The sequence below is a fragment of the Macaca thibetana genome, chromosome 7, assembly GCF_024542745.1.
Source record: "Macaca thibetana thibetana isolate TM-01 chromosome 7, ASM2454274v1, whole genome shotgun sequence".
NCBI lineage: Eukaryota > Metazoa > Chordata > Mammalia > Primates > Cercopithecidae > Macaca > Macaca thibetana.
Genome location: NC_065584.1, coordinates 111432165 through 111446460, shown reverse-complemented (window position 1 = coordinate 111446460; position 14296 = coordinate 111432165). Strand labels below are relative to the sequence as shown.

The 14296-nt window shown below is 50.9% G+C and overlaps 1 protein-coding gene across 3 annotated transcripts in view; it reads right to left on the bottom strand.

Moving 5' to 3' along the window:
* The window catches only part of ATP10A (ATPase phospholipid transporting 10A (putative)), a 185170-nt gene extending 176295 nt beyond the window's left edge, over positions 1-8875 (bottom strand). For 2 of the 3 annotated variants that reach the window (XM_050796112.1, XM_050796114.1), the window contains exon 1: positions 8214-8665. In XM_050796112.1, the coding sequence (XP_050652069.1) occupies positions 8214-8665 (452 nt within the window). Of the gene's footprint in view, positions 1-8213 lie in introns of all 3 variants that reach the window. The other variant, XM_050796111.1, reaches the window with a different exon arrangement.
* Between the last annotated feature and the right edge of the window lie 5421 nt (positions 8876-14296).

The following is a 14296-nucleotide window of genomic DNA, read 5'->3' as shown; positions in this document are numbered from 1 at the left end:
ATAATTACTACAGACTTCATGGAAATAGAAAGGATTACAAGCGCATACCATCAGCAACTCTACAACAACAAATTATGTAACTCAATGAAATGGACAACTTCCTAGAAAGATACAACTATCACAACGGACTTGAGAAGAAAGTAAATCTCAGCAGACTGATAACAAGTAAATGGGTTGCAATAGTAATTTTTAAAACTTCCCACAAAGAAAAGCCCAGGCTCAGATTGAAGCTATCTTCAATGTTGAATTATTCCAAGCATTTAATGAAGAATTAATACCAAATCTTCACAAAATCTTCCAAAAAAGAAAATAGGCCAGGCGTGGTGGCTCACGCTTGTAATCCCAGCACTTTGGGAGGCTGAGGAGGATGGAACACCTGAAGTCAGGAGTTCGAGGCCAGCCTGATCATGGTGAAACCCGGTCTCTACTAGAAAAATACAAAAATTAGCCAGGCGTTGTGATGTGTGCCTGTAATCCCAGCTACTCGGAGGCTGAGGCAGGAGAATCGCTTGAACCTGGAAGGCGGAGGTTGCAGTGAGCTGAGCTTGCCCCATTGCACTCCAGCCTGGGCAACAAGAGTGAAACTCCGTCTCAAAGAAAAAAGAAAATAGTGGAAACACTCCCCAACTCATTCTATGAGACCAATGCAGTACTTTTCTGATATCAAAACCAGACAAAGACACACACACTGCCCCCAATCCCAAATATCACATATGAATGCAAACGCAAAATTCTCCAACACATTCTAGTCAATGGAATCCAGCAAAATATAACAACAGACTGTACACACCATGACCACATAAGTTTTATCCCAGGAATGCAAGATTGGTTTAACATTTGAAAATCAATCAGTGAGTATATGTCATATTAATTGAACTACACATAAAAGCCACATGATCATTGCAACAGACATAGGAAAAGCCTTTGGCAAAATCCAAAATCCTTTCATGATACAAAAACACTCAATAAAGTAGAAACAAAAGGCAAATTCCTCAACCTGATAAAGAGCAACTATAAAATCCCACAGCTTGAAATCTCGATATTGATTAAAACACACACACACACACACACACACACACACACACACACACACACACACACACACAGAGCTAGCATCATACTCAATGGCAAAAGAGAATGCTTTCCCCCTAAGATCAGTAACAAGAGGAGGATATCCATTTTTGCCATTCCTATTCAACATTATACTGGAGCTTCTAGGCAGGGCGATCAGGCAAAAAAAAGAAATGTAAGATATCAGGTTAAAAGGGAATACATAAAACTATCTCTGATTACTGATGAATGGTTCTATATAAAAAAGGCTAAGGAAGCCACCAAACAATTATTAGATATAATAAATGAGTTAGCCAGGTGACAGGACACAAGACCAACATGTAAACATACTGACCAAAACTTACAAATGCATTAATGGAAAACCGTTTAGATCTAAATAAAGAATGTGACTTAGTGAATAGTTTTGTACTCATGTTATTTTCTTGGTTTTTGAAAATTATAGTGCAGTTAAATGTTCAAATTAAAAGAAGGTGGGTAAGGGGTATGCATCTGTACTATTTTTGTAACTTTTCTGTTAAGTCTAAAACGATTTCAAAGTAGAAAGTTTAAGAATTTTAGAAAGCTAATTGGTTACTGATACGGTCTGGCTGTCTGTCCCCACCCAAATCTCACCTTGAATTGTAATAATCCCCACGTGTCAAGGGCAGGACCAGGTGGAGGTAACTGAATCATGGGGGCGGTTTTCTCCATGCCGTTCTCGTGATAATGAGTGAGTCTCATGAGATCTGATGGTTTTATAAGTGTCTGGCATTTCCCCTGCTGGCACTCATTCTGTCTCCTGCCACTCTGTGAAAAGATGCCTTCGGCCATGATTGTAAGTTTCCTGAGGCCTCCCCAGCCATGCAGAACTGTAAGTCAATTAAACCTGTTTACTTTATAAATTACCCAGTCTCAGATATTTCTTCATAGCAACCTGAGAATGGACTAAAATACAGTTAGCGTTAGAAGATGTTAGTGATCCAATATCAAGCACTTATTTCTCTTTTACTATATAGGCTGGACCACTGCAAAACCAGGTAGTAGATGAGGGGAAGTGTCTCTTTATAAAAGTATTTCCTATCACAAATTAGGACACCACCATTTTACAACCTCTAATAAATCAATGGATATAGGCAATGATCATCAATCACTGTCAACATCACAAAAAGACAAGTGAGCACACGTGTCTCCTAATGGGAGTGCAGAACGCCACCTACGAATGCGGAGACCAAAACAACAACAACAACAAAAATTCAAACCTGAGCTTGAGGAAATGCGGAGGAAGTGTGCGGCCCGCCTACCAACGCACAGGAATTACAGTAGAAAAGAACATGTTACCTGAAACCACACGGAATCATCAGCAGTATTCAGGCCCTGGAAAACCCCACAGGACAAATCACCCAATTTCTTCAAAATAAATTGCAAGGGAAAAAAAGAAAGAGAATATAGAGTTTTCTGGTGGAAAAGTCTATAGATTAAAAGAGACTTAAAACATTTATCAGCCACTTGCTGAGTAGGCCTTCTTTATCGCTAATTCAAACGTACACATTGAAATGCACACATCCCATTTATGGGACAAGTGGAGATCTGAACACAGACTGAGTATTTAACAATATTAGGAAAGCAGCCCAGCACACTGGCTCAGGCTTGTCATCCCAGCCCTTTGGGATGGAAGACAGCTGGATCTCGGGAGTTGGAGACCAGCCTGGGCAACACAGTGAGACCTTATCTCTATGAAATTTTTAAGAAAAATTAGCCAGGCGTGGTGGTGTGCACCTGTGGTCCCAGCTACTCAGGAGGCTGAGGCAGGAGGATCACTTGAGGCCAAGAGATGGAAGCTGCAGTGAGCCGTGATCACGCCACTGCACTCCAGCCTAGGCAACAGAGCAAGACACTGTCTTAAAAATAATAATTTTTTTTTAGGTATGATAATGGTATTTACAGTTTAGTTTTAAGAAGAGTCATGCTTTTCTAAAGACAAATACCAATGCATTTACAGGCAAAACGTCATGATGTCTGGAATTTGCATCAGAATGACAGAGGAGGAGGGAGTAGGGGGGAATACAGATAAAGTAATGTTAGCCATGAGTTGCTAATTGTTGAAACTGGATGATGGTACATGGCGGTTTGCTACATGTGCACATTTCTATGTATGTGAAATTTTCTAGAATAATTATTTGAATGAGGCCTGTTGTTCTTGGGGTGGGAATAGCAAGTAAGGTAATAACTGTGAACACGGGATCAGAGCAGTGTAGATCTGGGCTCAAATCACGGTACTGCCATCCCCTAAGAGCGTGACCTTAGGCAAGCTATTGAACCTTGAAGCCTCAGTTTCCTCATCTGTGGAATGGGGATGTGGAAATGACATAATCGTTGGGAGGATGAAATGGAATTGTGCATATACAACATTTGGCTCATATTAACAAGCAGAAAAAGAACTGCCTCACGAACCAGCCTGCCTTTGGATGACAACCAAGGTTTTCGGAAAAGAAACGTTCTTTTTCCACTGCAATGTGACCTCATGAGCCCAGTAATATATGACATGTAACAGGTACCAAAAACTATTTCCAACAAACATGTGAATGGCAATGTTGAAATAATATTCCGCAAGCGCCCAGTGCTCTAACCTACCTACAGGAATGTCAACCCTGCTTAAGAAGAACTGGCATGGTCCCTGCGCATTCCTAACTCCTGGGTCTTGTCCTGGTGTCTCTGCTTTTGCAAACCTTTTACTCAAATGACAGAGATGCTGTGCTTCCCAGGGGAAAGATGTGTTGAATGCTGGCCTCTTGTTGCATTAAGAGGGAGGGATGGAGGAAATATGCCCCGAAAGAGCCAAGGACGCTGCAGAGGAAGACACGAGGCTCACCTGGAAGGGAAGGGAAAGAGGCACGGAGGAGGAGTGGGAGAGGGGAGACGAGAAACAAAAGCCCCAGCAAAAAAGAAAACAAAAGGTGGACTTTGTTCAGTGAGAATCTCACCATCTCATCTGCTCAGCTTTTCCGAAACAACAAAGCATGAAGGGCGGGGGACACAGATTGGATAAATAACCCTGGTGGACTGGGAAAATGGAGTGAAAATCAGAGTGAGGGGAAGAGACCAAAAGTAGGGCAATTCCAAAATAAGCAGAGAACACCTCCTGACTACCTGTTTCCCAAAAGATGACGGAAAGACACTGAGACACCGCCCTCAGACCCAAGCACAGAGCCCAGAAGATTCAGGGAAAAGTCGCCTCCAGTTATTTCCTGCGGAAACACTGCTGGTTACATCATCCTGGAGACAGACACTGAAAGGTGTCAATAAGGTTATATTCAAGTCATCACAATGGACATATAAGCAAAAGGGAGAAAATTGGAAAAAAAAGATAACAATAGCCCAGGCAGGCTTTGGGGGAGAGAGGAGGTCACTGGCCCAGGTCCTCCTCCAGCAGCACCCTTGCCAGGCACACTCCATTTCTGGGAGCAGGGCGCCAGGTCTGCTGATTGCAGGTTTCCCCCCAACCACTGCTGTGGAAGAGGTGGATGAGAGTGCTTTCTGCAAGGCACACAGTCTTCCTCTGATAGGAGATCTCTGCTTCCTGCCTGCAGAACGGCCCGCCACTCTCCCAGCCTGGGCTAAGTCCCTGTGCCCTTCTCCTTCCCCTGTCCTCCTCCAGCCTGGCCCAGCAGGAGCCCTGAGGTTACTCTGCTGCCCCCTCAGCCCTCGGCCCCCAGGGATACGCACCCTGTTCCAGCTGCACACTCAGTGTTGGACACCGATGTCGGCTAAAGGGAAGTCCGAGCCCCACGTGAAAGCCGGAGGCCCCAACACCCTAGACTCTCACCAGGGCTCCCTGAGTGGCAGGGTCTCAAGCGCAGGGAGCCCCTTTCTTCCCACCTAGGGCTGTGGGAAGATGGCTTCTCTGAACAGCCTTAGCCAACACCGAGGTCCATATGACCAGAGGGGCTTCCCACACCCTCCTCATCCCACTGGACCACAGCCTAGTGACGCTGGGTGGGTGGGCCCTTCCCCTCCACAGGCACCACAGGCAGGACCTAACCCCCAGAATCACCCCGCGCTCCTCCAACCTGCTGAGTGTGGCTCACGAGGGTTTTCCTAAATAGCGTGTGAGATCCATGAGGAGAAAATGGGTTCAGAAGGAGGAAACAGAGCACTGCTCCTCAAGCATCCTGGCCTAGGAAGCTACATTTCTAACAGGCTCCATAGGGGATTCTCACAGAAAGGGGCCCAAGGATGGTGTCACTGAAAAACAGCACATAAAGAATCACATAAATGATGACACACTACAGGCTGCACATCCACATACAAGGGAATGTCCAAGAAGTCACTTCTGGGACAGTGGCAGCAGGTAAGACTTCTAGCTAAAGTCTGCTCATACCCTCCGTGAACAATGCGTTGCACGCTTGGACCGACACTCCTATACACAGCAGCTAGAGCAGCAACACTTGGAGGAGGCACCACACAAAACAGACCTAGACAGTTCACAGTCCTGCTTCTGATCTTCTCTGCAGTCAACCAAAGGCACTGCACGGACCTTGGCCTGACAAGAAGTCATTTCCTTGGCTCCTCTGTGCTGGCTGGGTGCCAGGTCCCGAGAGCCAGGGCTTCATGTCGATGCTTCACCCCAGTGTACCCTAGAACCTGTTCTCTAGCTCTGTGCCATGACCCTGTCAACCCCCCGCCCCCGATCTCTCACTGCAGCACTGGGCCTCTGCCCCACCTTGCTTGGCAACGTTTTCCCGGCCTCACACCACCGTCCCTGACTCTTGTCCTGCGCTGGGAGGCCTCACCTGACATGGAGCCTGCATCCCGGGGCTGGGAGCCCCATCCAGGACTTCACCTGGTAGACATGCCCTGCGGTGCCATCTGTCCCTACAGTAAACTCTGGGTGAAACCAGCCTCCTCCTCCTTCTATTCCCAGGGCCTGGCACCACCTCTTACAGCCTTTCTGGGACTGGAAGAATTTGACCTGCCTTCCCAGGGAACAATAAACAGAAATGGGGCATTGGGGCCACTGTCCTCAAGGCAGCTGGGAAGTGAATGAAAAACACTGACAGTTCCTTCACTAGGGAAAAAGACAGAGTCTGAGGGAGAGTTAGGATGCCTGGAGTCAAGGGCAGAGTGGAAGGGGACGGGGACATACATGAGTGTAGTCTAAGTGGAAGCTGAAGTTTCAAAGTCCCATGAAGCCTTACAAGGTCATAGAGGCAAGAGAATAGCTTTTAGATCCCAGCCTCAGTTTCCTTATCTGCAAGATGGGTGTGATAGTTACTGTAAGGATCAAGTGACATAATGGGTTCAAAACACTTTGCCAACCTAAAATAAACTATATTTCTCCTGAGGCATAAGTATTTCTAAAAAGGAGGCTACAGGAGTTTACAGGCTCAGTAATAACAGGAAGTGGTATCTGTGCAAAGGCTTAAAACTGTTGAGCCCCAGCAGGGCTATGTGGTGGAGGCCTCGCGCGGGGGACACTGAGGGCATTTGTGTAAGGGGTGCCACTCTTGTCGCTGCTCAGGCTTCTGGTGAACAGGTGCCAGGAAATCCCACAGCCCGCTCCAAAGATGGTGACGCTTGCTGACTGGCCAAAGGGCAAGGCTTGGGAGCAGGCAGAGAGGTGTTTCTGAAAGTGTGAGCCATCATATAAGAGTCACCTGCACACTAATCTAATACATTCCTGGGCTCAATCCCAGGCCTGCTGAGTGAGACACTTTGGAAAACTGTTATTTTAACAAGCGCCTCCAGTGACTCTGAGAAAAGTTTCACACGAGCACAGAAATATTCGAAGAGCTGTGCAGTCGGGAAGACCTGGTTCAAATCTGAGTACTACGACCTTGCTGCTGTGTGACACTGGGCAGGTTTACTTAACTTCTCTGAACCCGTTTACTCTGTTTACATAAATATGGAGCATAACCACTGCAGTGTTGCTGGGAGGGAGAAAGGCACTCAGCTAGAGGCACACATCCATGGCTTCATCCAAGCCATGAGTGCCTGTGTCTAAGGCATTCATGAATGCCTGCCTCTAAGAGGCAAGAACCACTGTGACCCTCCTCTTTTAGGGGAACAATCTGCCACTAAGAGGGAATAGGGCTTCCTGGGGTCTCCCCATGCATGATGGAAGCCAGATACCGCTAATGTTCTATTCAGAAGCCCATCTCAGTCCCTGTACCAGGGTCAAGCAAGGTGAGGCAGGAGGTAAGGATGGGCTGAGCTTTGGAGGAAAGCTAAGACGACCCACCTTTCTCAGGGACAGGGCCTTGAGGTGGTCCAGGCTGCTGCACACAGCTCCAAGATGGATCTACCAAGGGGCTCTCTTGGGGTGGAGAGCATAAAGGCTGAAAAGGCTGCAGGCCTCTGGACAGGCCCGCCCGAGACTCTAAAACTCAGAGAGGGAAGAGCAGGAGAGGTCCATCGCAGGGTCACCCCAGTACTGCCTGTAGCAGGGCTCACAAACCCCCCATAGCCTCTTTCCCCGAGGAAGCAAGTTAAGATGAAAAAAATTAGGCAGGCAGCTATCGGGCGGTGCCTGGCTGACGGCTCATGGCTCACAGTGGAGGATGGACACTGCTGTTATTTTCCCTGCCCTGGTACCTGAGCTGTGCCAGGCACATCAGGACTTGGCGGCAGTTTCACTTTGCTGCTGTCCCGAGCCGAGCTGTTATCAGACTGAGCTCTACTGTCCGGTGCCGGCTGTTCCCAGACCACTGTGGCCGGCCGAGGACTGAGGCAGGGACTTGGTGCCGGCTGTTCCCAGATCACTGTGCCCGGCCGAGGACTGAGGCGGGGACTTCAGGCCAGGGGGCCAGGCTGGCTTTCCCTGCCTTTCACTTCAGATGGGGGCGGCTGCGGATGAGGATGTCCAGCGGCCGTCGGTTTCTAGCCCTGGGATCATTCTGGCTCCGACACGGAGTGACAGGGGATTCCCCACGCGTCCCCGTATCCAGGGTGTCCCTTTAGCCGCGGCCGGGGCGCAGAGGGGCCTTGGCGGCGCTGTGGCTTCGGCTGGCCCCAGGTCCCGCGCAGCCAGGCCCTCCACCCTGAGTGGAGCTGCCCTCCAAGCACCCAGCCCCTGCCAATCACCGCGCCCAACACCAAGTTCCCGGGGCGCCCTGCCTCGGGCCACCCAGCGCTCGCTCGCCCGCCCGCCCGCCCGCCCGACTCACCTGCTGAAGACCAGGCAGCCCAGGTGGTTGATCTTGTGGTCGGAGCGGTGGCGGCTGTAGTCCTCCCATAGGTCCCTGAAGGCCGTGATGGCCAGGATGAAGAGCACCGGCGCCAGCGCCAGGCCGGGCTGGAAGGCGTTCACCGCCGGCACGAAGTTGAGCAGCGCGATGAAGACAAAGTACACGTTGGCCGGGCGGTGGAACTGCTCGAACAGGTTCTTGGGCAGGAAGGACAGCAGCGTGTACTTGGTGGTCTTGAGCCGGTTGTCGGCCAGGTGCTGGGTGCACCCGCGCCGCCGCCGCCGCCGCTCGCCCTTGGCCGCGCCAGCCGCAGGGTCCTCGGCGCCCGGGGGCGGCAGCAGGTTGGAGCGCACCGTGCGCGTCCTGCCCTCCCGGCGCCGCCGCCGTCCCGGAGGCCCGGGCTCCTCGGTCCCCGCCGGTTCCCGCTCCATGGCCGCGTGTCGCCGCGCCCGGCTCCTCCGCCACTCACGCCCGCCTGCGCCGGCCTCTTAGGTGATCATCACTCGCTGCCCGGGCGCGGCGGTGCGGGCTCCCCGCCTGCGGGACGCACGGAGACCGCGGTCAGCGCGCCCGGCCCGCGCCCAGTCCCGTCCACTCCCGTCCAGCCCCGCCGCCCGGCCGCAGTCCCCAGGGCGCAGGCTGGGCGGGTGCCGCACAGGGCCCCCTTGTCCGCGCCGCCCGCCCCCGGCCCGGGTCGTTTCCGCCGCGGTGGCCACGGCCCCGCCCTCGCTCCGCGCCCGGACTGGGCCACGCCAGATAGCGGGAAACAAAAAAAGCCCGAGCTGGAAACTTCAGAGAGGTTTAGTTTCGTTTCCCAGAAGCATCAGTCCGGTCCCAAAACACTGCAAACGCGCGCTGGCTGCAGTAGGAGAGAGGAAACCGCCGCGAAGCGCGAGAAAGGGCGCTCTGTCCCCAAGCAGCCCGCGCGCCCTTCCAGGGGCCAGATCTGCTTCATCCTGGACGGCGAAACGACCTGGGAGACCCCGGTTAGGACCCTACTCCGCTGATCAACTGGAATCAGAATCCAAAGGAGCCATGGCATCCAGTGCTCCAATTTTTTAAATCTTTTTTACGGAGGACCTCCGTTCCTGGAGAGCCCTGGGAAGGGCGATTCCGCGTTGCCTCTGAGACCTTCTTCCCTACCCCCCTGCCCAGCCCCCACCACCACTTTCAGATTCCGTTCTTGGGTGAACTAAACAGTTTCCTTTCCACCATCATCATCACTGTCCTTCCTCTCCTAAATTCTTTTTCTTTTTTCTGTTCTTTTTTTCGTGGAAAGGAGAAATATATCGCTATAGCAAAGATAGGATTTGGTTTGCAGGTATTTGAGTCTCTATTTCCCTCCCTGGGAAATCATGAGGACCGAAACGCTCCTTGTGCGCTGTAGCTCTGAGGTGGCTGTCATGGCCCAGACGGCGGGGGAGGCGAGGATGGTTGTGGGGAAAAGAGGGGAGGGTCAGGAGTGTGTCCCAGAAGTGTGGGGCGAAGGGCTTCCCTCCATATCATGGGGCATCCGAGAGGGGGCAGGAGAATAAGCTCGGCGTGGAAAAAGGAGCTGGGAGTCCCCCATGTCCGCAGTAAGACCCCACAGATGTCCCACGGCTATGACTGTTTGCCTCCCACTCAAGAAGTACAGAGATGAGAAGCAGTTATTTCTTGCCCAGGAGGCCGTGGCTGGAGGGTTGGCCCTGGTCCCAGGCTCTTCCTGGGGGTGCCTGCTAACAAGGCCCTGCCCTGGATGGACTCAAATCACTTAAGTCTTCCCCAGGACCCTGGCTTGGGGAGGCCCTCTTCTCCCGCATCCTGGCTTACCCGGGTCCAGTTATGACATTCTTACATAGTTACCCAGTTTTGCCACCATCCACAATGTTCCCCAGTGTTAGAAGGTAGAGTGGTGACAGGTATGAAGAAAATAATCCCGTCCCCCAGTCACAGGGGTGTGCTTTTAAGATGTAGAGGCCCAGATCAGGGAAGAGTTTGGCTGAAATCTGCATTGTCAGGGAAAGGAGTCAGGTCTCACAGTCAATCAGCAGCAACCCAAACGGAGCATCAACTGCGAATGAAGGCCCACAGCACCCGCAGCCTCGCAGCCTCACATCTCATGGCTCCCTGTTTTCCTCTAGCAGCCCACCGGGTGACCCCCGAGGCCTTCGGCCTCCCTGTACTTCCACAGTGGCCTCCTGTCTTCACAGGCATCCCCTGTGGACCCTTGGCCCAAACCCTCCAGGGGTGTCGGCGCCTCCCAGACTGCTAGCTTCAGCCAGTCCACACTGTTGCCAAAGTAATTACCGCCTCATTCCATTTGCTTACCCTGGAGCTTCCAGGAGTATCCTGGTGCTTACAAAGCCAAATGCTGATTCCTCAGGCAGAGGTCCCTTGAGGCCCTGAGGGGAACTGGCACCAACTTGCTGATTTTCTTCAGCCCCTCCCTGGTTCAGACCCAGCCCCAAGGCAAGAGGTCTCCTTATCCTTCTCAGAACAGTCCTTGCTCATCCCATCCACATTCCACCCTAAGGTTCCAAGATTCTGTGAGTCACAATGGTCCTCAAGTCTGGAATATTCTTCCACCTGCTCTTCCCCAGTCCAAAGTCAGGATTTCCAGGAGGGCCTAGCTCAGCTGCTCACCTCAGAAAGGTCTCTACGCTGTGTGATCCAGGGAAACTTGGAGGGGTTTTGAGCTCAGGTGTCTTCTGCCAGCTGGACTCTAAGACCCTGGCCTGTCGGGACGAGGACAAGGCTCTGATGTGGTCTGGTCAACTCAGGGCTGGCCATCTGCACCGCAGGGCTCTAACAAGGGCTTGCCGTAGGCCCTGCGAACCATTGTAACTGTCCTTGTTTGGCAAATACCTACTCATCACCTGCCTTATGCCCAGCAATGTTCCAGGCACAGGAATTCATCGGAGGGCTAGGGAAGACAAGACGTTGTCATGGAGCTGCAGCAACCGAACGAGAAACCATGAGACCCCCGTGGAGGGCTTAGGGAGCGATGAGGGAGGGCGTTTCCACAGAGGGGCATTGAAGTTGAAACCTGAATGGGACAAGATCAGGTGGAAGAAGCTTCCAGACAGAGGGGGAAGCTCTGTCAAAAAGGCCCCAAAGAAGGAGAAATCGCCATATGTTTAAGAAACAGGTGGGGCCGCTGCCTCACACTCATTCCAAAACCTTCAAACCCACAGCTTCTGCTTTAGGCGATGGGGACACCTGGGAAACATAGCAAGTCTCTGCTCCCCAGAACACTAGTCCTCACCTGGGAATACCAACAAAGATGGCTCAGAAACCGAAGGGACACCTGAAACCAGGGCTGGGAGGGGTGGGCTCCTGCTCCTGTCAATAGGGTGGTCCGAGGAGGCTTCCCGGCAACACGAGTGGAGGCCTGGGGGCACAAGCCGTGCAGGCATCTAGGGAAGAAATGGCAAGCGCGGGGCGGGGTGAGGGTGCGTTCAGGGATTTCAGGCTCAGCAGGGAAGCCGGGGTGGCTGGAGCTGAGTGGGAGATTGGAGACGTGGCCTCGAGTGGGGTCATGTGGGGCCTTTTGGATCCTGGTGAGGATTTTAGCTTTTGAGCGAGAGCGAAAGCCTTGGGAGGATTTTGAGCAGGGGCATCAAGTGGCTTTACCGAGGTTTCCAGAGATCACCCCTGCTGCATTGTAAATAGAATGTAGAGGGCCAGAGCAGAAGAAGGGAGACGTCTTGGCGAGCGGTCACTGCAGTGATCCTGCAAAGGCGCTGAGGCTCAGGCTGGGTGGCCATGGTGGAGGTGGGACATGGCCTCAGAGCATGCGGGACATGCTGTTGGACTGGTTGTGAGATGTGCAAGAAAGGAGGTGAGGGTGGCCCAGCAGCTAAAAACCCAAGTTTCATCTACTGAGCTGGGAAGACAGAGGATGAGGCAGAACTGGATGTGCTCACCAGCCCTCAGGAGCAGGAGTCATGCTGGCAGTGGTGCAGGAGTCTGACGTCAGGGGAGAAGCTTAGCTGGAGATGTAGTCTGGGGTCAAGAGCAGGTCTGGGTGCAGGAAAGGGTAGCCATAAGGAACAGCGGAGTGGCTAGCGTTTGGGGCTTCACTGGCCTTTGGAAGGAACAAGTCTCTAGATTTGCTCCAAGTGCAATAGGAAGCCAGGGGCTGCCCCAAGCAGAGAGGCATGAGATGAGAGGATCTTATATTCTCTTTTAATAGACAGAAAATCGATTCAGAGCACAGTTGGAGCAGGAGAGGTGTAAATTAAGAGGTGGCTTAGACCTGGCAGTGGATAGACACACATAGACAAATTGGAAGTACGTCTTCCAAGTAGAGCTAATGTGACTGGCCAATAGGTTGGATGTTTCAGTGAGGAAAATAAATGAACAGGTTTAAGGAGAAAATGCAAGCTCAGCATCAGCCATGTTAAGTGTGAGACGGCAAGTGGGCAGTGGCATATCGAAGACTCAGACATGACAGCAAAGGTCTGCACTGGTGACACAGCTGTGGGGGATGCTGGGAGACACCTGCGGTTTAGAGCTATGTGATGAGATCGCACCTAGATGCACCAGATGCGCACAGGGCATAAACAGAGCACAGAGAAGAGACTCTGGGTGTTACTTTCCAACTAAGAACTGAATGAGACAATCATCAAGATTGTTTCCAGTTTTCAGGTACCAAGAATCAGTACCTCTAATGGCTGGTGAAGTAAGTAATTATGCAATAAGAATCACAGTCTAAAACATTTTAACCTGACAGCATTGTTTAATATTTACTCTAGTGATTGCCCTTACAAATAGGCATAACAGATTCTGACATTTTTAAATTTTTTATTTTAAAAGTTTTTAATTTTTTGGCTGGGCATGGTGGTCCATTCCTGTAATCCCAACACTTTGGGAGGCCGAGGTGGGCTGGATCACTTGAGGTCAGGAGTTCAAGACCAGCCTGGCCAACATGGTGAAACCTCGTCTCTTCTAAAAATACAAAAATTAGCCTGGCATGGTGATGCACACCTATAATTCCAGTCACTTGGGAGGCCTAGGAAGGAGAATTGCTTGAACCAGGGAGGTGGAGGTTGCAGTGAGCCGAGATTGCACCACTGCACTCCAGCCTGGGTGAGAGAGCAACACTTCATCTCAAAAATAAATAAATGAATAATTTCCATTTTTAATTTTTAGAAAGAGACAGAGTCCCCCTATGTTGCCAGGGTGGCCTCAAACTCCTGGGTTCAAGCAATCCTCCGGCCTGGGTCCAGCCAGATTCTGAAATTTGTAATATGAAAAAGCAGGCACAGATGCTATCTATTAATTAATATGACCTCTGCATCACCCAAAAAGTTCCAACATACAGAGCTGTGGAATTTTAGATAAAAGTAATTCACTAATGATTGAATAAGCTGAATCTATGATTACGTACATAATCCTAGAAATACAAAATTCTGGCCGGGCACAGTGACTCACACCTGTAATCCCAGCACTTTGGGAGGTCGAGACAGGCGGATCACCTGAGGTCGGGAGTTCAGACTCGCCTGACCAACACGGAGAAACCCCATCTCCGCTAAAAATACAAAATTAGCCGGGTGTGGTGGCGCATGCCTGTAATCCCAGCTACTCAGGAGGCTAAGGCAAGAGAATCGCTTGAACCAGGGAGGTGGAGGTTGAGGTGAGCCAAGGTTGCACCATTGCACTCTTGCACTCCAGCCTGGGCAACAAGAGTGAAACTCCGTCAAAAAAAAAAAAAAAAAGCTAGAGAGATAAGCAAAGATTTATATATTTTATTTTTAAGCTTTTCCTTATCCCACATACCATCGTTTCTAAGGAATTCATATTTTGAAATGCCTGCCTGAGATAATTTGTTCTCCCTTTTTCCAAACTAAATTTCCTTTAAAAAGACACGATATTTTCCAGCTGCATCCATGTCCCTACAAAGGACACAAACTCATTCTTTTTTATGGCTGCATGGTATTCCAGGGTGTATATGAAACCATCATTCTCAGCAAACTATCCCAAGAACGGAAAACCAAACACCGCATGTTCTCACTCATAGGTGGGAATTGAACAATGAGATCACTTGGACACAGGAAGGGGAACCTCACACACTGGGG